This window comes from Salvia splendens, chromosome 22, assembly GCF_004379255.2.
Source record: "Salvia splendens isolate huo1 chromosome 22, SspV2, whole genome shotgun sequence".
Lineage (NCBI taxonomy): Eukaryota > Viridiplantae > Streptophyta > Magnoliopsida > Lamiales > Lamiaceae > Salvia > Salvia splendens.
The window spans coordinates 18,050,655-18,075,269 of NC_056053.1; the positions used below are offsets into that span (position 1 = coordinate 18,050,655).

A 24,615-nucleotide genomic window follows, 5' to 3' on the forward strand; every position below is an offset into this window, starting at 1 on the left:
CTTCAGTAAAAACCAAATAATAAAGGCACACATTAGAACAGGACAGAACAAAGATGATATTTCAGCCGTCGGATCAATCTGACCTGAACTTTTAGTGATTGATGCTCAACCAATTTTCCTCTACTTAAATACCATTTCACACACACTGCTTCTACTCTTCCTGATTTCCCTGACCTTGCACTTGCTCCTCTCTCTTCTTTTTAGCCCTCACATTTTGCTGAGGTTAGGTTCTGGAGATGGCGAAGAGAATGGCATTGGTGCTGTTACTTTTGGTTTTGACAGTGTCAGCTGTTTCTGCTGATGAAGGTAACAAAATTAAATGATAAAAATTCAATCTTGCTAACTTATTTTGCTTTAGAAGCTCTCTTTTTGTGAAATTAATCTTATTATAATGCTGTGTGTGTTCTTCTGTTTGCTTCTCTATTAATTTAAGTTGTTGTAAGTTTCATTTGGTGGGTTGTGGTTGTTTGTATTTCTGTTTGCCTGATATTTTAGGACTTCTTTTACCCGAGTGATTCAGTTGAACTAAAGAACTGATTTTTAATTGCATTTTTGAAAATTTGGAAATGGGATCTGTCTTTTATTTTTCATTTGTTTAGTTTCTTGATATTTGGCTCAACTCCAGCTACAGTTACCTAGGATTCAAGAGCAGTGTTGGAATGCAGGTTTTTATGGTATGGTCAAGCTCAAACTTTTAATGAGTGAAATGTAATAAGACCAAAGGTGTTCAACAAAATATCTTTCACCTTTTTCTTTATTGTTTTGTCTGTTGCAATTTAGCTGGTCGGCGTTAGTGTTTAAAGAATAACAATGCCTCAATGGCTGTAAGAGGGCCTACACTCCCATACTTCTAGGCCATTTATATTTGTCTGTTTCTTGCTAGCAGGGATGCACTTCAAGTTGTATGAATAAGTCCCAACATGGTCCAGTGTCATTGTTATGGCCTACTATTTATTTTAGTGCTTATATTTGGTGGTATAATAGATAAATTGATGGATACATTGATTTGATTTCAAGATATGAAATCTTCCTTGTAAATTTGGCCGAGGCTGACTTTTGTAAGCTTCTTGAAACATTAGTATGTAATGTTTGGTAGGTTATTGGATGTCCCAATTTGACATGTTTAAGAGGCCTGATTTGATGTTTGAAGATCTCACTAAGTTGCCTTGTTTGTAGATTACAAGATGAGTTTTTGAATCCAAGTAATAATATCAGAAAATTCAATGTTTGGTGGCACATTCAGCAGCTAGATATATCACTATCTTTCATACATAGAAAGACTTGATTTTTATCTACATCCAATATCTTTTATAAGTTTGAGTAATACTTTGGCTTGAGATATAGAGTGCTAAAATAACTCGAAGGGATTTGGTTGGTCTCTTGTAGAAGCGTTCATCGGAGTGAACATTGGAACGGAGCTCTCAGATATGCCTCATCCAACTCAGGTGGTTGCACTTCTCAAAGCCCAGCAACTCCGTAATGTCAGGCTGTACGATGCAGACCGCGGCATGCTTCTTGCACTTGCCAATACAGGGATCAGAGTTGCCATCACCGTGCCCAACGAGCAACTTCTAGGCATTGGTCAGTCCAACTCAACTGCTGCTAATTGGGTTGCACAGAATGTGGTGGCGCATTACCCTGCCACCAATATCACCACAATCTGTGTTGGTTCTGAGGTTCTGACTGCCATGCCGAATGTGGCACCTGTCTTGATCAATGCTCTCAAATATATTCAGTCGGCGCTTGTGGCATCCAATCTCGCCAGGCAAATCAAAGTGTCGACCCCCCTTGCTTCCTCCATGATCCTAGATTCTTTCCCACCGTCTAAAGCCTTCTTTAACCAGACCTGGAATCCGGTGTTGATCCCTATGCTCAAGTTCTTGCAATCCACAGGCTCATATTTCATGCTCAATGTGTATCCTTACTTTGATTACATGCAGTCTAATGGTGTAATTCCGTTAGACTATGCGCTCTTCAAGCCTCTCCCGGCTAACAAGGAAGCCGTGGACTCAAACACACTCCTCCACTACACTAATGTCTTTGATGCCATGGTTGATGCTGCATATTTCGCAATGGCTGACCTTAATGTCACTAACGTTCCTGTTCTGGTCACCGAGTCTGGATGGCCATCGAAAGGGGATTCCAACGAGCCAGATGCCAATGCGGAGAATGCCAACACTTACAACAGCAACTTAATAAGGCATGTGCTGAAGAAAACAGGAACTCCCAAGCATCCCAGCATTGCTGTTAGTACTTACATTTATGAGCTCTACAACGAAGACATGAAAGAGGGACCTCTCTCGGAGAAGAACTGGGGCTTGTTCGATTCAGATGGAAAGCCAATATACATTTTGCGCTTGACTGACTCAGGATCCGTACTGACAAACGACACCACAAACCAGACTTACTGTTCTGCAAAGCCAGGTGTGGACTCGAAAATGCTGCAGGCTGCGTTGGACTGGGCTTGTGGACCCGGGAAAGTGGACTGTGCACCGTTGTTGCAGGGGCAAGCGTGCTACGAACCAGACAACGTGGCTGCACATGCAACATACGCGTTTGACACTTATTACCATCAGATGGGGAGGGCTCCCGGAAGCTGTGATTTCAATGGAGTGGCAACTATCACCACTACCAATCCAAGTAAACACCAACACCCTCTTCAAATTGAACTTACCGTTTTCATTTCAAAATTGGTTGTATATCTAATATTGCTATGTATACATTTCTTATGAAATCGTTGCAGGTCACGGTTCATGCATATTCCCCGGAAGGTATGTCCATTGTGGTCAAGAATTTTGATATTTTTGGAGCATAAAACTTAAACAATGTGTTTTGTATTGGTGCAGTGACAGGAACGGTTCGCTTTTAAACAGCACCATTCCAGCTATGGACACGAAAAGTGCAAGCTCTGTGGCCATGTTCGAATACATGAATGCTTTTTCCATAGCGAATGCTCTGATTGGAGCACTATGGATTGCAGTTGTATCGTAGTCTGCTGCTTAGTTGGCTGAGTGTGGATCGCCCTCGAACAACACAACACATGCGAGGTTTCTTGGTGCATGAATTACGAGGATCGGGTTACCTGTTAGATGCATGTGAATTTTTTGGAGAAGTGGCATTGTACAGGATACCAATTTATGGTTGTATTCTTGCAAGTAGACGAGGAGGGCATTCAATTAATTAAGGTGTTCGATTATCTAAAGCTCTTGATTTTATATATGAGTGAAAGTAAATTTAGAGGAATAATTAAAAACATTAGGTTGTATTCGAGTGAAAAAATAAGGCCAGTCACGAACCTTACAACTCTCATTCACAATTAAAAGTATTTCGAATTGTGAATAATAGCTTAAAAAATATTTTGAGTCATGAAAATGATAGGTCAAAAACTCTCCTTTACAGTCAAGAGTAATCTTGAGTTGTGAATAATAGCCTAAAACCTCTAATTCTCGATTAAAAAAAATAATAAATTCAAGTTAAATTATACTCCATACGTCCCATAAAAATATGTACAATTAACATTTTCGTCATTCCCTTAAAAATATGTGCATTTCAATTTTGAAAAGTTATATCAATTTAATAATGTAAGTCTCACTATCCACTGACTCTATTTAACTACCATTCTTCACTTCTATCTTACTTCACCATATCATTCTCCTCCTCTCTTACTTTACAATTTTTTTCTTAATTCTCATGCCATCTCATCCGCCCTTATTTTTATGGGACGAAGGGAGTATAAGGGCATCCGCAATGGGCGGACGATGGCACGCCCGAGGGCGCGCATCGTCCGCGCCATCCATCGTCCGCACCCATTGCGGGTGCGCGCCGGACGATAGTCGCGCCCTATACTTCGGTCGCGGAGGATAGCGCGGACGATGGCCATCGTCCGCGCCATCGTCCGCCCCATTGCGGCTGTCGCGGACGATGGCCATCGTCCGCGCCATCGTCCGCCCCACTGTGGAGGTCGTGGACGATCAACCGCGGACGATGGCACGCGGTTTTATTTTTTATAAATACCGTTCATTTGTAACATTTCATTTCACTCGATTTCATTTTCGAAACTTACAATTACATAATTACTACGAAATGGATTCAAGCCCCAATAGTCCTACGTTTAGCGCAGGGGCGTATTGGCCGGGTACAGAACCCGGCGATTATCGTTCGTTCGACACCAACGCTCATTACGATCCCGATTTCAGTACGGAATCGTATGGGTTGTCTGACATGGAGCCGTCTCCGCACCGCCCAACCGCAGCGGCCGATCCCGACCCCGCCACGACCGCTTCCGCCCCAGCCAGAAAGAAGCGGAACCGGCAGCGGGCGCAGAAGTTGCCGCCTCCCGGTGATTGCGATGAGTACGCCCCCGGCCGTACGAACTAGAACGACGAAGAAACTCTCACCTTGGCCCGGTGTTGGGTAGATATATCGGAAGATCCAATATTCGCGAACAACCAGCGACAGATCGCGTACTGGGAACGCATCGCGGACCTCTACAATTCGGTGAAGCCGTCGACCGCGTACAAGCGCAAGCTTGAGCAACTCCGCAAGCACTGGGATCAAGTCAAGAAGCAAGTGAACTTCTACGCGGCGGAGTTCGAGAAGTTCACGCGGTCACAGGGGAGCGGCGAGAGCGCGAGTAACTTGCGCGCTAAAGCGCTGTTGTCGTACCGTTCGATGTACGGCGACTTCAAGCACGAGGCCATCTGGGCGCTCTTGAGGGACAAGCAGAAGTTCCAAGGTGGAATTCTGCACACTGGTGCGCCGAAGAGGACGAAGACCACTGAAGCTGGTGATTACACGAGCAGCGGCAGCGGCAACCACCCGGTTGACCTCAACCTGACGTACGTGGATGAAGGGAGTTCCGGCACACCGGTCTGACATGGAGCCGTCTCCGCACCGCCCAACCGCAGCGGCCGATCCCGACCCCGCCGCGACCGCTTCCGCCCCAGCCAGAAAGAAGCGGAACCGGCAGCGGGCGCAGAAGTTGCCGCCTCCCGGTGATTGCGAGTACGCCCCCGGCCGTACGAACTACAACGACGAAGAAACTCTCACCTTGGCCCGGTGTTGGGTAGATATATGGGAAGATCCAATATTCGCGAACAACCAGCGACAGATCGCGTACTGGGAACGCATCGCGGACCTCTACAATTCGGTGAAGCCGCCGACCGCGTACAAGCGCAAGCTTGAGCAACTCCGCAAGCACTGGGATCAAGTCAAGAAGCAAGTGAACTTCTACGCGGCGGAGTTCGAGAAGTTCACGCGGTCACAGGGGAGCGGCGAGAGCGCGAGTAACTTGCGCGCTAAAGCGCTGTTGTCGTACCGTTCGATGTACGGCGACTTCAAGCACGAGGCCATCTGGGCGCTCTTGAGGGACAAGCAGAAGTTCCAAGGTGGAATTCTGCACACTGGTGCGCCGAAGAGGACGAAGACCACTGAAGCTGGTGATTACACGAGCAGCGGCAGCGGCAACCACCCGGTTGACCTCAACCGGACGTACGTGGATGAAGGGAGTTCCGGCACACCGGTGTCCTTCCGACGTCCTCCCGGCGTCAAGGCTGCGAAGGCCAAGGGGAAGGCGACCGCGACCTCATCGTCGACCGCTGCAACCCAAGCTCCGGTCCCGGTAGAGCTCCTGACCCAGACGGCCACCGCGTTTGAGTCGTTAGCAACAGCGTCGATGGCAAGGACGATGTTGCAGACGCACAGGGCCCTCAAGAAGTGTACCGACCCCGACGAAGCCGAATATCTCCGGGCATTACTTGATGAGCTGCGTCGGAAGTTGGGAATTGGTCCTACTTAGTTTTTTTTTTATTAGTTAAATTATGTAACTTTTTTTTATTAAAGTTTCCCCGTTTGTTATTTAGACCGTTTTTTATTTACTCGTTACTTGTTATTTGAAAACAGTTAAATTAATTAAACAAAACAATAAAATGATGATGCGGTGCGCCTTAGGGCGCCCCACTGCAGGTGGAGAGGTAGGAGGATAAAACTGCTGACGTGGCGTGGCATAGGGTGCCCCATTGCTAATGCTCTAATCTGTCTTATGATTAGTACTTCTCATTTGGGCCGATTTGGGATACGCTTGATGCTTCTCCCTATGGTGTAGCATCATATCAATAATTTTTTAAGCTTACTGTTCAAATTTGAACATTTTTATTTCACACTTGTTTGATAGGAGCATATAATTACTACTACTATCAAGATATTTTTGAATGAATAAGCAACATTAGATTAAACTAACATACTTACCCTCTATATAGTATTCTCCTTGCCATTCAAGAATAATGTTTCTTCACTGACAAATGATTATATCGAATAAGTACTATATTAATTAGAGAGATTAAAATTTTAAAAATGATAATTTTCATTTTTAGAACTTTGAGACGGAATATAATTGAAACTTGAGCAGATAAAATGAAAGATACAACAAACAATATCTGCAATGAAAATGCATGCAATGCAACAGTGAATCTCAGTAATTGACCAGCAAATAGCATTTGATTAGCCAATTTAGTTACCAAATTTACATCCAAAGGCTACCCAAATGCACTCTAAATCCCAAACAAGCTGATCATTAATTTCATACAAACATCAAACACAACAAGCACCTAAAACATCCCAAAACAGTCACAACAAACTTCATGCCTCCACACCATTCTGCAACGGCTGCACCTTCCTGGGCCGGCCCCTCGGCCTCCCGCTCGGCGGCCCAGTCGCAGCCGCGGTCTTGGCCTTCTTCGGGGCAGGCGGGGCGTTGGGGTCCTTCTTCGGGCGGCCCCGGGGGCGTGGGGGGCCCACATTAGCCCCAGCAGGGGGAGGACCCTCCTTGACCTTCGGGGGCCGGCCCCGGCCCCGCTTCACAGGCCCATCGGAGGTCGGAAGGAGGTAATTGTTCTTCACAAAGAGAATCTCATTGCCGTCTTTCATGGCGGTGAGGTGATGGTTGAGCAATTCAGCATTTGGTGCGCCCAATACACCATACTTTGCCTCTATGTATTGAGAAATTGTTGATTTGTTTGCGCCGTCTGCTTCTTTCACTGCAGCTATTGCTTCCATAATCATCTGCTCTCGCAGCAAATTAATCAATAATTAACCGGAAACAGGAAAATTCCTTGAAACATTGCTCAATTGATTTTGATTCTGTGTTTACCATCTTCAAAATTACGAAAGATTGAAGCTTTGTTGTATACTTTAGGGTAAAATATGCAAATTTCCAGGATTATTCGCATAATTTCACAAACAATGTTGGAAATAAGGGTTTAATTACGCACAAAAGGGATCTTTTGAGCAAAATTCATGAACATACAACAGGGAAACGTTGATTTAAAACATAACATGCCAAAAAAAAAATCTACCTGCGGGTATGGGGGAAGAAATGAGGGTTTGCTGAGCTCTTCAGTAGCCATTGAAGCTGAGTTTGGAGAGAGAAACACTGTGAAAGAAAACGACAATAAGAAAAAAGGCAGAGAGAAACCCGAGAATTTAGAAACTTGAGCTGAGCAGGTCAGCTTAGTGAAAAGAAATTAAAAAAAGGATTTAATTTTAGAGAGAGAAAGGTAGATAGACTATGGGAAAGAGATTGGAATCATGAAACAATGGCAGTTCTATTAAATTCGAAAAATAAAGAAATCGGACGGTTGAGGTGCGTCTGATCTAACGGTTGGAAACAGGAGGAAATGCTAACTTCTGCGGATTAATGACGTGGCTTGGACTTCGGTTGCGGTTTATTTTGGATCGGACTTGAGAGAATAAATAAACTAAATTGATTTCACCAAACTGCTAACTTTACTAGGGATACCAGACATGATTTCAAATATACGACCTGTTTTGGGTTATGTATATTTTTGAAGTTCGGGTGATAAATATATATTCTCTTCCTCCATAAAAATAGTTTTATTTTATTAAATAATAATTTCATTTTTGAAATATTAAATAATAATTTCATTTTTGAAAATAATTTCATTTTTAATGAGTCATCTCAAAAATAAAAACGTTTTAATTTTATTAAGATAGATGGATTACTTTATTTACTTTTTCTTCTTATTTTAATTTATATTATATTTTAAAATTATTATAAAAATGAATATTTTTGGTATTGCAATCCACCCACTATAAGCACGCAGTTTCATTTAAAAAGACGATGTAATAAAATAATAATAAAATAAAAGAGAATAATTGTGCTTATATTTTTTTTAAAAATAAAAAATAATTTGATTTAGGGGTGACATCCAAAAAAGGAATATAAATAATTTAGGCAATCTATAGTAATGCCCTAGAAGCTCATCCTATAGATTTGTTTATTCTCATTTTTCTCCCTGTCACGTCAGTATTTTATCTTCCAGAGCCAACTCCAGCAATAACACCTAAATCTTGCCCTTAAAATCCACCTATTCCCATTTTCGCTACTATTTTTATTTTATTTTAAATTTTTAAAATGTTAACAAATATATAAAATAACAAAATATAACATAAATTGAACGCAATACCAAAACATAACTTTTTTTTTTAAAGTTGCAACAAAACAAAAAAGAATATAGGAAAAAAAACTAGTAGACAAAATAAATAAACTAGATCAATTGAATTTCAATTGTCTGGTAAGGTAGTTGATGAATTGTTGTAGGAGTTTTCTCTCTTCCTTGTCCTGGGTCACGAAGAGTGACTTGACGGAGTCCAGCAACATCCCCTGCAACAAAGCCTGGACCAAGCCATCGAGGGTCGGGTCTCTAGGCAGCGGTGTTGAGGCTTGTGGCTCGGTTGATGTTGCCTTCGCCTTCCTCTTGGCCGCTTTAACGCTAAATGGGACAACTCTTTGTAGACACTTGTGTGCCAAAACTCTCTCCTATAGGAAAGTTCAAGTCCACTGCATCGCATCGCCCCTGTCGCTTCTCGTTAGCTGCCACGAGCACCAACCTTCATCCTCTTTGAACCGCTAGGCTCGTATTCCGCTTGGAATTTGGGGAAATCCGCATTCTAGATTCTTAAACATTACCAAAGCAACCCCTATTAGATTCTTAAACTTAAGAGTTCCCAAACTCACACTTTAGATTTTTAATTTCTTATTGAATATACACCATAATAAATATGATAAGAAAAACTAAATATCGCAATTTGAAATTAACCAATTTGCAATTGCATTTCCCTCACGCAAGAAGTTGCGTAATTGCCACCTATGATAATGATTTTGTTTCATATCATGAATAAAACATAAAAAAACCTTCTTGAAGATGGTAATCGAGAGAGGTGGATTGTGATGGTGAAAGGATGATTATAATCGAGCACAATAGAGTAGGGAATGTGTTTTGTATTTCTTGTGTATATGGCTTACAATTTACAGCCTTCAATATATAGGTAAAACTTGCCCTTAACTATGGTAAATACCATAAATATAAGATCAATCTATTCTAGGCTATTGTATGATTGAATCAATAAATTATCCCCTAATCATTCCCTAATCTTCTCTTCTTGGAGGAAATATCTTCCGTGATATATTCTGACACTCCCCCTCAAGTTGAGAAACGGTATCCCCGATACTCAACTTGCCCAAAATCTCCTTGAAGGCCTTTGGATGGACTGCTTTGGTCAAGATATCTGCCAACTGTTCTTCGGATCGTACAAACGGGAACTCAATGGTGCCTGCCTCTAGATTTTCCTTGATGAAGTGCCTGTCGACTTCTACATGTTTAGTTCTATCGTGTTGCACCGGATTCTCTGAGATACTAATCGCTGCCTTATTGTCACAAAATAATTGGCTCTTTCGTGCCGGTGGGTAGCCAATCTCGGTCAGTAGTCTCCTTAGCCACATGATTTCCATAAGTCCACTTTTAATGCCTCTGAATTCCGCCTCGGCACTTGATAAGGCTACCACTTTCTGCTTCTTGCTCCTCCATGTCACAAGATTGCCCCCAACAAAGGTGAAGTAGCCACCCGTAGACTTTCTATCGACGGGATTACTTGCCCAATCAGCGTCGGTGTATCCGTCGATCTCAAGGTTTTCCCTTTTGGCCAAGAATACTCCGTAGCCTACCGTCCCTTTCAGGTATCGAACGATTCTTAGGGCAGCTTCCATGTGGTTGGTTTGTGGTTGGTGCATGAACTGACTGACGACACCAACTGCATAAGTGATATCTGGCCGTGTGTGTGATAAGTATATAAGCTTACCTACCAGCCGTTGATACCGTTCTCGATTAGTAAGGTCGGCTCCTTTTACCATCTTCAAGCCATGGTTTGTGATCATAGGAGTTTCTGCCGGTTTGCACTCCAATAGTCCTGTTTCTGCCAACAGATCCAGGACATACTTCTTCTGTCTCAGGAATATTCCGTGTCTAGATCTCAGTACTTCGATTCCAAGGAAATACTTCAATGCTCCGAGGTCTTTCATCGCAAATTCTTTGAAGAGGTTCTCTCTTAGGCTTTGAATTTCTTCACCGTCATCTCTCGTGATAATCATGTCGTCCACATAGATAATTAGGCAGGTTATCTTGTCTCCTCGTTTCTTCGTGAAGAGTGTATGGTCTGATTGACTTTGTTTAAACCCTTGTTTAATCATGGCCTGGCAAAACCTCCCAAACCAGACTCTTGGCGATTGCTTGAGTCCGTATAGTGTCTTCCTCAGACGACACACTTGGCCAGCTCCGAATTCTGCCGAGCAACCAGGCGGGACTTCCATATAGACTTCCTTGTTTTCTTCCAACTCTCCATGAAGAAAGGCATTGGTGACGTCAAACTGGTGCAGGGGCCAATCTTTACACGCTGCCACAGATAACAGAGCTCGAACAGTGTTCAACTTTGCAACAGGGGAGAAGGTCTCTTCATAATCTATTCCGTACACTTGAGTGTATCCTTTCGCCACAAGTCTCGCCTTATATCTCTCGATTGAACCATCTGCTCTCCTCTTGATAGTGAATATCCATCTACATCCAACCGGCTTCTTTCCGTTAGGTAGTGTGCACTTTTCCCATGTTCCATTTGTGACGAGGGCATTTATTTCCTTCTTCATGGCCTCTCTCCAATGCTTGTGTTTTAACGCTTCTTCGAATGACTGTGGGATTTCTTCCTCCTCATAAAGGGCAGCTTCGAATGCTCGAGCCATTTCTGACATCTGTCCTTGGGCAATATTTGCTACTGCATATCTGGCCTTTCTTCCTTTCCATTCAGGTGAGTATCTTCGAGGTGGAACTCCTCTTGTACTCCTAGTTGGTAACTCGTACGGTAGTCCTGTATTATCACTTTCTCCACTGGTTCCACTTTCAGCTTCACCGTTCCTGTCAAGATTAGTGTTTTCTAAAGATGCCTCAATATGTGAACTAGTTACCTCAGGATTTGGTGACGAGGGTGATATTTGGATGTCGCCACTTTGCTCCTCGTCCTGCACTATTGGAATCAACGGCCCGGTGGTGTCGCTAACCTCCTCTGTTGGACCGACGTCTGTGACAGGACTTGGTTGTGGCTGCGGTTCTCCCTCTGATTGGATTTCCCTTGGGTCAGAAGGCATGGGTGTAGGTAGCCAATTTAGAAGGTCACTGTTTGGATGATTATCCGAAGGTTGTGTCTCCCCCTGACTACTAGATTGGCTATAGAAGTACTCATCCTCTACAAAGTCGCAATTCATAGTGGTATGCATGGTTCTAGTGGTTGGGTCGTAACATCTATACCCTTTCTGGTTTTTTCCGTAACCCAGGAAGACACATTTGAGAGCACATGGGGAAAATTTGGTACGGTCCTGCTTGGGGATGTGCACGAAGACAGTACACCCGAACACCCTGGGTTCTAGAGATAGGGAAGAAGGTAGTTCGAAATGTGTGGAAAAAAGGTCTAAGGGTGATTTGAATTCTAGAGTCCCTGTAGGTAATCGGTTTATAAGGTAGACGGCCGTAGCAATGGCTTCAGGCCAACATGATTTGGGTATTCTGGACTCGATTAAAAGGGCTCTAGTAATTTCAAGTATATACCTATTTTTCCTTTCGGCTACTCCATTCTGTTCTGGAGTGTACGCACAAGATGTCTGATGAACTAATCCATTTTTCCGAAAGAAGTCTTGCATTTTTTTGTTGACAAATTCCCCCCCGTTATCTGACCGCAAGATCTGAATTGTTTGGTTATACTGGGTTTGGACTAGGGCATAGAATTGGGTGAATTTATCAAAAACTTCAGATTTATGTTTCAAGAAATATATCCAAGTCATACGTGAGTAATCATCAATGAACAACACAAAATATCGAGAACCTTGACCCCCACTAACAGGAGCAGGGCCCCACACATCAGAATGTATTAAAGCAAATGGTTTATTCATTCTCGTATTGTTCAACTTAAAGGTGTGCCTGTGGCTTTTGGCTAACAGACAAGTTTCACAAGTAAAAGAGTGCATAGAATTAACTAACTTAGGATAAAGCATGCGAAGATATCCTATAGACGGATGTCCTAACCGACGATGCCAAAGCCAAGCCTGCCTGTCTGTCAGTCCGTGAGTCAGCATCGCCACACTCTGTTGGGCTATCTCGTCCACATAGTACAGTCCTCGTCGCTCAGTGCCACGCCCAACTATCGTCCCCGTCTTGATATCCTGTAACATGCAAAATTTCGGTTGCATTAGTAATTTACAATGGAGCTCCTTCGTCACATGACTGATAGATAGGAGCTTATGTGATAATGACGGGACAAAAAGACAGTTGGAAAGACGTAGAGTAGGCGAAATATTGATTGTGCCGGCCCCTTGGACCCGGGCTAGATCCCCACTGGCTGTTTGGACATAGGACTTATTAGATTTTGAGATATTCAAAAAATCTGAAGCATCGAATGACATGGTGTCAGTGGCCCCGCAGTCAAAAATCCACTGGCTGTCTTTTGGATCTGTTTGTGACACGGATGAAAAGGCTAAGGCATCAAAAGAATTTTTACAGGGAATGGAAGGTGAGTTTTCGAATTTTTCAAACATTTGGGGTGTAATCTGTAAGGTTTTTTCTGTGTGGGGTACATACTGGAATTTATTGGTCTCTGGGGAATGCAAATCGGGTGGTTTTAATCTTCTGGGGTGGTTTTGTAATTTGTGTGATTCATGGGGTAGCATCTGGTGGATATTTTTGGTTCGGGGGTCGGAGTGGGATTTTAAGGAGTTTGGGGGTGTTATTTGGGTGAGGTTTCTGGCTCGGGGGTTAGGGTAGAATTTCGGTAGATTTTGGGGGTAAAGTGCAGTTTTCGGATTTGGGAGGTTAATTGGGCCAAAATCCCCAATTTGATTTGGAACCCTAGCCGCTGCCGCCTTGTCCTCCTCAGTGGGGATCCTCGCCGTCGTCGTCTGCCTGTCGCCGATGAGGTCTCTCCTCGTTTCTTTACCTTCAGACCATACTCTTGCTACTGTTGCCGAAGCTATGGCCTTCTCCTCTGTCGCCGATTGGTTTCTGTCGCCGTTCCCATTCATCCTCGGTGGACCGACGCTGCCCTCCGGTGTTGTACTGGGGTAGGTGACTCGGTCCTCGAGGACGACGGCTGCTGCCGCTCTCCCTCCGCCGCCGCTATTACTCCGTTGATTGCTTTTCTGTTGGCGGGCCTTCTTCATCTCCTCCCACCAATCCGGGTAGCCGTGGAGATGGAAGCAAGTGTCTTTAGTATGCTTCTTACCCCCACAATGAGAGCATACTAGCTTGCTCTTGTCCTCGTCTCTTCGGTAGGTTCTGTTGGCTGGTGGCGGCTGGTGGTGACTGGTATGCATCCGGGTTCGGTCGATAGTGGTTAGTCCAGCCCCAATTCCAGACTCCTTAGATTCTGGATTCATCAATTTCTCATTCACATTCTCCCGTCTGACCATTCCGTAGGCCTTTCTGGCTGTTGGGATAGGGTCCATGTTCAGGATTTCTCGTTTTATCTTGTCGTATCTGTCGTCGAGTGCCCATATGAATTGATACAGCCGATGTCGCTGGGTCACTTGATTGTATTTCTCGATGGAGGATGGTATATCCATAGGGTTCGGGTCTCGGCTATCTATGGATATCCACAAGTCCTGGAATTTCTGCCATAGACTCTCCAGGGATAGGTTTCCTTGTTTCATCCCGTATGCTTGACGGTGAAGGTCTGCGATTTGGAATGGGTCGGCGCCACTCCCGTATGTGACGGCCAAGCTCTCCCACAGATCTTGAGCCGTTTCGTATTGGGAGACCTCATTTACGAGGCTGGCGTCGATGTTGTTGATAAGCCAATTGAAGCAGCAATGATCTCTTTGGATCCATTTTGAGTAGGTTGGGTCGGTTGGGGAAGGAGGGTCTGACACTCCAGAAATGTGAGAAATCAGACCCTTCCCTCCGATCGCCTTCTTCATCAATTTCGCCCATAGGGGGTAGTTCTCCCCATTGAGCTTGGTCTGCACGTGTACATCTCCCAACGATTCTGGTTGGGGTTCAGTCTGGACCAGCTGTTTTGGAGGTGTTTGAGACATGCTTAGTCTCACAAGTTCTGCAAATTGTTCAGCAGAAAGGGTTATGGGTTGGCTGGTAAGTTGGGAATTATTGGTTCCGGATTCTGACATCCTGTTTGTTGGTTGGTTTTGCAGGGCTTCAAAAGGTCGGGAAAGGTAATCGAGACTATGATGAGATTGCTCTGAGTCTCAAGTTCGGATCGTCCTGCTCTGATACCATCTTGAAGATGGTAATCGAGAGAGGTGGATTGTGATGGTGAAAGGATGATTATAATCGAGCACAATAGAGTAGGGAATGTGTTTTGTATTTCTTGTGTATATGGCTTACAATTTACAGCCTTCAATATATAGGTAAAACTTGCCCTTAACTATGGTAAATACCATAAATATAAGATCAATCTATTCTAGGCTATTGTATGATTGAATCAATAAATTATCCCCTAATCATTCCCTAATCTTCTCTTCTTGGAGGAAATATCTTCCGTGATATATTCTGACAAACCTTGACTAATAAACACAAATTCCAAAATCAGCAGGATGACCGCTTCCCTCTCAATTCATCATGTAATCACAAAGCTCATCCAATACTATATATACATACATCACATTCTATCCTAGAGAAGCTTTGCCTGTACGGATTTGAGATCACGAAGATGCTGCATAATTTCTTGGAGAAGAGCCATCCCCTCATTACCCTTGCTCATCGACCGAATGCAGTGTTTCAGAAAATCACTATCTGCTTCAAGAGCTTGCAGCCTCTCATAAACATCCTCCATCAAAACCATCTCCTCTTCATCATCTTCTGCTCCATCGAAAAGTGGTAGTAGTTTCTTCGCCATTGGATGATCATTATGATCATCACACAAAACCTTAACTTGCTCGAGGATGGACGCCCTTTCCTCGTCGAATTCAGCTAGAGTTACATCTGCCATTTCGTGTTCCGAATCAATTGAATGAGTCATCCTTGTTTTGTTTTGAGATGTCGTTGGGGTGAGCTTGTACATTTGGAGCTTCTCGTGGAGCTGCTTATTCTCCTTGTCTCGTTTGATGATGAGGTCGTTGAGGAGCTGGAGCGCTTCTTGGTCGTATTCGGCTTGCTCCTCCATCATCCTCTGGTACTGCACCGCCTCCATCTGCATCGCCGCCTTCTCTTCTTGGAGCTTCGTTATCATAGCCATGCTTTCCTTGGCCGCCTCTGCTGCAGCTTCTCTTTCTTCCTCTAGCTCTGCGTATAGTGCCTCGATCGTGTGGCTCTCGTTTCTGCTCAATTGCTCTGCAGATCATATGTGTATTAGATAGATTTAGTTGGAGTAGAAAATCATTGCAAGACTTTACCTATATTGTTGGATTCAATTAGGCCAATTTTATGTGCAAGTGCTGCTCCATCAATCTTTGTGTCATCTTCAGAGCTATTTGTGGGTGTGGGAGCTGCAGCTGCTTCTGTGTCTGTGTCGATGAGCTCTATGCAGATGAATCTATCTGAGTCCATCAACTCTGCATTCTGCAAAAGCATGTCTTCTATGTACTCGGATTCCTCGTCCTCGTTTCGCCCTTGGCTGAAGGGCTCATCAGCTGTGTGGCTAGAGTCCCATTCTTCAACCTCAACATTTGAATCCTCAGCCTTTTTTCCATCACCATCATCTCTACCATTTTCTTGAAATTCAGTCTCCTTTTTCGCTTCATACCCTAGCTTATGCTTATGCACATATTCAAGAAGAAGATCCCAAGTAGGCTTGAAGGGAATAGATTGATGTGTGGTGAAAATTTGATCATCACAGCACGAACATCTCGCCTCCTCGCCTCCTGCGTTCTCGCTCCTCCATGTAAAGAAGGCAACCGTGGATGAAACATCATTCATGGCTCCAGTAGAAGAAGAGCAACGGATGCACAAACTGTGGGAGTCGGGGGCCAACTTGTTGTGCGTGGGGCAGAAGGTCATCTTGCTTATCTTTGCACCGTGTGCCTCACACACATGATCAAAGCGGTGATCTAGTGTGGAGCACCATGGGCAGGATGGTTTAAGGCCGAAGAATTCGACAAACTTTGCAATGAGATGTGAGAAGAGGGAGTTGAGGAGGAGGAGGAGTATTAGGATCCATTCAAGAAATGCATACACTAGAATCACTATCATTTTGGGGCAGTTTTTGTGTAGCATGGTTGCAAACTTGTTGGCAGCCATGGATGCTTCTTTCCTATGCAGAAGAAGAAAACATGAATGGTGCTCTTGTGTATGAATTGAAGCTGGCTTGGTTGCCTTTGTGGAATGGAGGAGATTTAGTTGTGGTGCTGCTTTTGTTTTCTGAGTTAATCTCATTAAAGAAATATGGGGTGGTTTTCATTATAGTAACAATTATACTCCATTTAATTCTAGATGCAAATAATTTTATAGTGTTTTTGTTTTAATATTTGGGTCATCCCCATGTGAAAAAAGTTTTTTTGGACGTGATAGAAGTTTTTGGAGTGGGCCAATTCATTACCTTTTCCAAAATTTGGAAAGGTGCTTTTCCATTTGATTAGGGTCATGTTAATTGAGAAAAAAGGTTTCATTTGTGAGTGGATTGAGTACTTAATCTCAATCAAAAACGCATAATTTCTAAATCCTATGATGATAGCGATGATTCAAAATCTCTTTGTCGATCGATATGATTACATGATATTTTTGTGGTTTTCCTTTTTGACAAAAAATGAGAAGTGCTCACTAATCACTATATTAAAAATGAAAAAAAAAATACAATTATTGCAACGTGATCATAATTCATTAGTGAGAATCCGTTTTGAGTTTAATAAACACAGTGCCTTGATTATGGAGTATATTTTAGATCTACAATTATTCCATAATATATGCAGATTTTATAATGTTGATAAAGTTTTGAGTATTTTATAGTATTTATATTTTAGTATTGATATGAAAAGTAGAATATTATTAAGCCAACCACATCATCAGCATATTGAGTTGCAAGGCTGGTAAAGCGTAAGGTTTAGGCTCACAACGATAATTAATGCCTTGTTTAGAGTAATTAATTATACTAATACTAACTCATTTGTCAATAAAGGAGTCGAGATTTCAGCAGAATCCGCTCCGAATCATCCTTGTATTTGTGCATATTTAAATTTTAAAATTTGAGCGACAAAAATAAATCAAAATGTATTTTCCAGCTGTTATGATTTGGATCTGCAATATTATATTTTCATAAAATTTCATTGAACTCTAATGCACTTAATTTATTTTATACAAATTGTTTCAATTTTAGGTCTTTTATTTCCGCCCGAGACATGTGCATTACTGCATTAGAGGACGTAACATGAAATTGAGGGTATGTCACTTTAACCAAAAAAATCACTGAATTTGTCATTATTATCACAACCTAAAGCTTTTATTCTATGGCATTTCATGATTATTGTGGAACTATTAATAGTACAATTTTGCAACATGCAAATTATTACAATCAATTAGATCCGGTAATTTGTTGTGATTAATGAATCAATGAGTGATCTTGGAATTAATTTTTTGACAAGTAAATGAGAGCATACTTTGAAGATCCCTAACCACTTTATTAACATTCTACATTTAATTTCTTCTACTACCAAATTAAAGAAGTAATTCAACACAAATAGAGAGCATGCGACCGTTTCTTTTCTTTTTTCGAGTGGGGAGCAAGAATAGGACATCAATATCAAATAAAATGCAGAGTAAGAACTATACATAATTTTTTCAATAAATTGAGATAAATTAATGAAATGCAGTTATCAAGAATGGACAAGATGTTTGGTGAAAAAAGTTGAGATGGAAAAAAGTGAACATCAAATTAAGGGCAGTGATAAAGATGACTCTCTACTTTTATATAATGAACAACAAAGGCTTTACATATAGGTGTGGATTAAATATTCAAACCAAAGCTTCTTTTCACTTTTTCAGTTCTTTTTCTCTCAAGTGTGTATATGGTGGTCCTAACCTAAGCTTTCCTAAATTATTATCTCCAAATTTGTAAGAGATTTCTTCTTGATATTGTTTGTCAAAATGGTTTTTTTTAATTGTTGATTTAAATCTTATTTGGTCACGGGGGCATGAACATTATCACCATCTATGATTGTGTTCACCCTTTTCCACCCAACTATTATCATGCTATTATAGGTAGTTTGAGGGCCAATTTCCAATCAAAAAATTTTGCATTTAAAATGTAGCTAATATTCAATGAATTCAATTCTCTATCGTAGTATAATGCTATCACACTGCTTGGGTGAAAGAATTGATACTATGCAATGATTGAAGAAAGGCCAAGATAGAAATGATAACTTAAATATTCACATTTTTCATTAGAAACTTAAATTAAGATAACTATCTAATCATCATCCTAAACTAGACCTGGTAACTTCATATGCCAAGAAGCAAGCTGCATTTGCAGGAATACTACGGGCCATCGCGGGCCCGAACCCTTTGTACAGACCCTTCACTCCTTCCGACTTCAATATCTTCCTGAACGCATCGACAGAGCCCGAATACTTGGGGTTCTTGTAGTCGTCGACTTGCAACACACTCTTGACAACGTCGGTCGGATAAACAGAACCCCAGAACGAAGCTCCAGCTAACCCTCCGGCTAGTATCAGCGAACCTCTTCCCAAACTGGAAGTGTCCTGCCCTCCTGCAAGATACTGCTTCAGTCCTTCATACACACCAAACATAGCTGCGTTGCCAGGAACTTCACGGGCAAAGGTTGGGAGCAACCCCTTGAACAGACCCCTCGCGCCTCCTTCTGACCGAAGAACGTGCCTTGCCACATCCATGGGCCCTCCATACTTGACAGCAACAGCAACAGCAGCAGCACCACCACCCGGTGCAGGAGGAACTGCCGGCCCAGTAGTTGCTAGTGAACTCTGCGCTTGTAGTCTACACTCGTGCGATTATTGTCATAGTGATTAAACGATTAGCCAGACGATCTATACTGTAGTAAGGCTATGAAGTTTCAGATGCAGAAATGCATAATGAGGCGCGTGTGTGTGAGTGAATGCATGTACAAATGTATGAATATTAGCATCTATAACAGCATCGGATTAAGCATTTCAAGGGGATGTATGCACTTTGGTTCGATTAGAATTTGACTCGAATATTAACCTGCACTTGATCAATTCAGTGGGGCAAGCCAGGAAGGAAACAGCCACACCAGCTCCAGCTCCGCACACAACCTGCTGACCGACAGTAAGAGGAGTGCCAGGAGAAGACCTCAAGAGTGCCTCCATTTGGCCACGGACAGTGAAGAGCACTGCATTGAAGGCTGCCACAGTGGCAAGTGGGGCTCCCATGCCTTTGTATAAACCCCTCGGACCTTCAGCAGCCAATGTTTGCTTCACGGCATCTATGGCACCGGAATATTTTGGAGCCTGTCCAGGAGGTGGAACAGGTTGACTTTGGAGCTTGACCTTAATGGTGTCAAAGGGATGCCCGACTATCAACTGTGCTGCCCCTCCCACAGTCCCAGCGGTTAGATCTTTAGCTACATCACCCATCTACACGGATTGTAGTGCAAAACATGATTAGCCAGTAGATATCAACCATAAGGAGATCAAAAAATAATCTTCAAGGAAACTATTGATCTGTGCTAATATATAGATCTTCATACGTAACCACGGGATGTGAAGACGATCACACGTGAAGACAATTAAGTTCATTGTCTTATAAGGTTACCATACTCCCTGAAGATGTTTTAGACACCACACTATTTATCAAAACCAACAAATTGGGTCTTGTTTACTCTCTTAATGCCTTTGAAAACAGAAAACCACTTCAAAAACTCTTGAAATGATGATAACTAACGAAAATTAGCACAAAGATTGACTAATCTGACTATCATCTCTATGAATCCTCTACCAGACTATCTGATTAATCAACAGGAATGGAAGGTGTCTTTCCTTCAATAGATGTATACACGAAAGAAAAGATTGACCTCCTCTATCACAAAGACATAGATAATAGTAACTCATAACTGCACGAACACAAAATTGAACAGAATCTGTACCCTGTAGGTAGAACACTTCAATTTTTTTTATTTAATACTTATAATACTGCTATGAGGTATTCCATGTTTTTCGATGTTATTGCCACTGTTACATCCACAAGGACCTGAAGGGCTGAATTTTCTCAATTCAGATACCATACACAGAAAGTACATGGAATGTAGACCACTCTGATTCTGATATGATACATATTTGCCTCTTCAATCAGCATTTTTCCAACTTACTTATCATTTCACTCTTAAAGAATTGAAAGTTTCAGTCTTGTCTTAGTTTCTACACATTTCATTACCTAAACCCCTAATCAATTAAGGTCCGCCCAATCATACAAATAAGCAGAGTCTAAGACCATCTCCAACCATTTACACTAAACACAAACCCATTTTCGAGTATACGTCACACCAAAAAGTAGTTTTACTCCAACCATTTACACCAAATTTAAAATTTACACCATTTTTGAGTTTTTGTCTCACAAAATTTTTGCATAACACCATATTTGGTGTTGTTTCACAAAAAACACCAAAAATGGGTTTGAGTTTGGTGTACGATTGGAGAAGATTTCTACACCAAAACTCATTTTTAGAGTATGGCTGGAGATGGTCTAATGTCATTTCCACCACCTCTATTTGCATGACCACACAGGAAACAGTATGAGAAACTGATTTCACCAACAGAGGCCAATTCAGTACACCAACATCAAAACAACTTGGCAACTAGTTTTCGAATACATAAATAACATGAAGAATTAAATAGTGATTTGGCTAAAAAATATCACCTTTGAATATGTTACCTTCCTCCTTCAGTCCCAGATGAGTGCTGTAGAACCAAAAGAAGGACGCCCCTTCCTGCAGTTAAATAAGAAATGCAATTTAAGTGTTTTTTTACAGAGAGTAGTCTTTCTTTCTATTCAGAGGGGGAAAGAAAGAAAGAAAGAATTACAGGCGTATTAAAATAGAATGAAATAATAGAGATGGGTTGGGTAGGAAATCGAGGATGTGAACATATAGAGTGAAACAAGTGGTAGTTGGTGGAGAGAGATGGAAAGCAGGAATCTTGGAGGGCCACATGAGTGTAATCTAAGAGACGATGCAGGCCATGGAAAAGTGGGTGAGACAGATGCGGCCGGCGTTTTTGGGCCAATATCAACCTTACACCCTGCCTCCCCACCACAACAATCACGAGGATTTTTAACCAAGACAAGACAATATTGTTGCCTATGTACCCTCGTTACATAATAAATGGCACTAGGATTTTAGAAGATGTCCATTTATAAGTCAGTCAGGGAGTTATCATAATTTTCGTTAGAGCAATGCCTAAGCAAGTTTATAGCACACTGATAAAACGTTTCCCTTGATTTTTCAGTTTGACACGTTTCTTATTGAATGTTTTATAATTTTAAAAATTCTTATAAAGTCCAAATGAAATAAATAATTGCATTTATTTGTATTAATTAATTATTCAGAAAGTTATACTCCCTTGTCCCTTATTAAGCGATTGGTAGTATTTTATAAGCTGAAATCGTGTTGGTGTTGTTGAAATCCACCTTCCCAATATCATGCCCCAACCATACAGATCAGCTTACCAATTTAGAGTTGCTAGATATCAATAATTTATAAGGCAATAATTCTCCTGATTGATGATAAATCAGGATATGCAAATGTTGGATTGTTTTGAGTCTTCAATAAGAAGAATAGTTTGAGTCTTCAATAAGAAGAATAGTCCACCTGCGAAGACGAATGCATATGAAGTGTACATGTTATATGTATGTACTCACCATAACTGGGACCTTATCGTCTCCATCATCAACTTTCGTCCTTTCATAGGAGGAAAAATCCAAAATAAAGCTTCATCTTCACCACTAATCAATCAAATTCTGGCCACCACAGACAACCCGAATGCATATTAAGAAAATCAAGATCAGCATTCAACATCAGAGAATCACCTAGGATGTTGTATGCCATGGAGTTATATATACATGCACACCTCGCCATCAACCTCTCCAACACCGTACTAACACACAACTCGGACCTCATCATCTCCATTGTTAACGTCTCATAAAGCGCAGAAAACTAATGGACCACAAAGAGGAGGGAAATCCCAACATAAAGCTTCATGGGTTCCTTCGCTTCACACCTCCAACTATCCTATAGTCACTCCATCAATCAAAGAAATTCATGGTCATAGACAAGAATGAAATTTACATTGTTTTGATTCTTTTGAACACCCCCTAGTATATACTATAGTTTTATTGGAGAAATTAATTCCATCAAATAACTTAACATGGCAATCAGAAAATGATAGAGGTGATGGTATCACACATACCTTTCAACCAACTTCAGTCTTCAAGTTAGGTCTAACTCCCAAACTTTGCAATAGCTCGAGATACAGTTTGTTAATCCAAGTGCATACAGAAGAAATGACTTTTCTGCTCCACCACAAGCTAGACTCACCCCTAATAGGCTGTTGATGCCCTTAACTCGACCATGTTTGGACTATGATAAGCTACCAAATTAGCAACACACATTTAACGCCAACCAAAATAGCAGACATATGTCCGGAAAAGCAAGGCCCTACTCGCTTAATTGTTGTTATTCCTAATCCTTCCCATATGGTTTCTTGAACTGCTCTCAAATCATTTAATGAAAAATATACAGATAACAAAATTGTACTCCATAAAACACACCAAAGACCAAGAAAAGCAAGGACTTGTTTATACTACCAGATAAATTTACAGGTATCTCAAGTTAACTAAAATTGAGCAAGATGAACCTATAATGAAGCGCAAAAAAGAGGGCTTTCTCTTATATAATCAACTTTTCCTACCCCTTGAAAAAGTAGTCATACTTTCCTAGTTTCCTCAATTTCTTTTTGTAAGAGAGTGCTCGAGGACCAACCTCAATCTGCTCCCTAACACATCGAGTTCAGCAATCCGCTGATCTCGCCACCGAGCATGAAAACTCTGTGAGCCCATTCCACCACCTATCACCCTCCTCACCTCCTTCAAACACTCATCAAACACGTTCATCACCACCTTAGCCGCCACCTCCCCAATTTCAATCTCACCTCTGAAATCCACATTCTGCCTAGCCTCCACCTCCACCTCTGCATCCTCTAATGCCTCATCCTCCGCCGTAGCCTCTTTCCCTTCAAACTCCACATTCACCTCACTCAATTTAACCTCATCATCGCGATCATCACTCCCCTCATTGCCACAATTTGATACCGAATTCCCAAACTCCATCACCGGCAGCGTAGGCGAAAAATCGACTTTGATTCCAACAAGACTCGATTTTTTCAAATTCCCATCGCCGCCACCACCGGCATTGCTGCCGTGACTCAATCCCACATTCCTGGCGCCGCTGAAGGGCGAGATCGCGGCGAATTCCGGGTGCCAGAGGCGCTTGGAGAGGCCGTGGAGCGCGCGATCATGCAAGGACAACTGCGACGGGTCCATGCCCTTGGAGAGGCGGGTGGAGATGACCCGGAACTTCTTGCGGAGGCGGCGGAGCTTCTCGGAGAGCTGCGATTTGGTGTAGGGCTGCGACATGGTGTGGGAGAAGCGGGTGTAGAAGATTCCCAAGTCGCGCGGGAAGGCTAAATTGTGGGAGGAGCAGTCCAAGAGGCCCTGGAGGAATCGGATCTCGTCGGATTCGGTCCATATCCGGTGGAATTTGAACGGAGGCGTGTTGGGAGGAATTGGGTCGGGGGTTTTGCGTTTGATGGGGAGCTTGGAAGCGTATGTCTTGTTGTTGGGGGATTGAATTAGGGTGGAGTCCATGGTGATTAACTGCAGAATTGGGGCTCAACCTCTTCCTCTCTGATTAATTGCAATTTTATTCTCTTTTCTTTCTCTTTCATTTTTAGTTTTTCTGTTTCCGATTAAATCTTCGCATTGATTTTTATTTTGGTTTTAATTTTCATAAGCTGTTTGTTACTTCTGCCAATATATATATATATATATATAGGGTAGTGATCTATGGCAAACACCCCTTAATCAAATAACTAGAGAACAAATCACAACCACAAGATCAAGAAAATCAAGGGCTAGTATTAATACATGTAATTTTCTAATTTAAAGAGGAATTAGTTCCCCCAATCACAAATTTACTCCACAATAACAAGGCAGGGGTATAATGGTCATTGCATAGCCAAAATTAGGTTACGTCGGCAAATTGAATTCATTTGAAAAGAACCGCGATCATTCTTCT

The 24,615-nt window shown here is 42.1% G+C and overlaps 5 protein-coding genes across 6 annotated transcripts; 1 reads left to right on the forward strand and 4 right to left on the reverse strand.

Moving 5' to 3' along the window:
• Window positions 1–131: 131 nt before the first annotated feature.
• LOC121787591 (glucan endo-1,3-beta-glucosidase 2-like) lies at window positions 132–3,215 on the forward strand. The gene is made up of 4 exons (XM_042186366.1): window positions 132–306; window positions 1,387–2,640; window positions 2,744–2,771; window positions 2,847–3,215. Exons 1-4 carry the CDS (start codon window positions 237–239, stop codon window positions 2,989–2,991), a joined length of 1,497 nt encoding a protein of 498 aa, XP_042042300.1. The 5' UTR covers window positions 132–236; the 3' UTR covers window positions 2,992–3,215.
• A 3,252-nt stretch (window positions 3,216–6,467) lies between these two features.
• LOC121785846 (HMG-Y-related protein A-like) lies at window positions 6,468–7,578 on the reverse strand. The gene is made up of 2 exons (XM_042184315.1): window positions 7,353–7,578; window positions 6,468–7,059 (listed from the first exon to the last, which is right to left on the reverse strand). Exons 1-2 carry the CDS (start codon window positions 7,401–7,403, stop codon window positions 6,637–6,639), a joined length of 474 nt encoding a protein of 157 aa, XP_042040249.1. The 5' UTR covers window positions 7,404–7,578; the 3' UTR covers window positions 6,468–6,636.
• A 7,112-nt stretch (window positions 7,579–14,690) lies between these two features.
• On the reverse strand, window positions 14,691–16,753 carry LOC121787621 (myosin-binding protein 2-like). Its single transcript, XM_042186409.1, has 2 exons — window positions 15,737–16,753; window positions 14,691–15,674 (listed from the first exon to the last, which is right to left on the reverse strand). Exons 1-2 carry the CDS (start codon window positions 16,713–16,715, stop codon window positions 15,016–15,018), a joined length of 1,638 nt encoding a protein of 545 aa, XP_042042343.1. The 5' UTR covers window positions 16,716–16,753; the 3' UTR covers window positions 14,691–15,015.
• Window positions 16,754–18,684: 1,931 nt separating this feature from the next.
• Window positions 18,685–22,123, reverse strand: LOC121787221 (mitochondrial carnitine/acylcarnitine carrier-like protein). The gene is made up of 3 exons (XM_042185898.1): window positions 21,183–22,123; window positions 19,512–19,903; window positions 18,685–19,286 (listed from the first exon to the last, which is right to left on the reverse strand). The coding sequence occupies exons 2-3, from the start codon at window positions 19,901–19,903 to the stop codon at window positions 18,749–18,751; spliced, it is 930 nt and encodes a 309-aa protein (XP_042041832.1). The 5' UTR covers window positions 21,183–22,123; the 3' UTR covers window positions 18,685–18,748.
• On the reverse strand, window positions 21,180–24,291 carry LOC121787222 (probable transcription factor At5g28040). Of its 2 annotated transcripts, XM_042185900.1 has the most exons (4): window positions 23,302–24,291; window positions 22,730–22,899; window positions 22,182–22,551; window positions 21,180–21,252 (listed from the first exon to the last, which is right to left on the reverse strand). In XM_042185900.1, exons 1-2 carry the CDS (start codon window positions 24,183–24,185, stop codon window positions 22,860–22,862), a joined length of 924 nt encoding a protein of 307 aa, XP_042041834.1. In that variant the 5' UTR covers window positions 24,186–24,291; the 3' UTR covers window positions 21,180–21,252; window positions 22,182–22,551; window positions 22,730–22,859. The 2 variants fall into 2 exon arrangements, with proteins under 2 accessions (XP_042041834.1, XP_042041833.1); XM_042185899.1 differs by having other exon boundaries at window positions 22,182–22,899.
• Window positions 24,292–24,615: the final 324 nt, after the last annotated feature.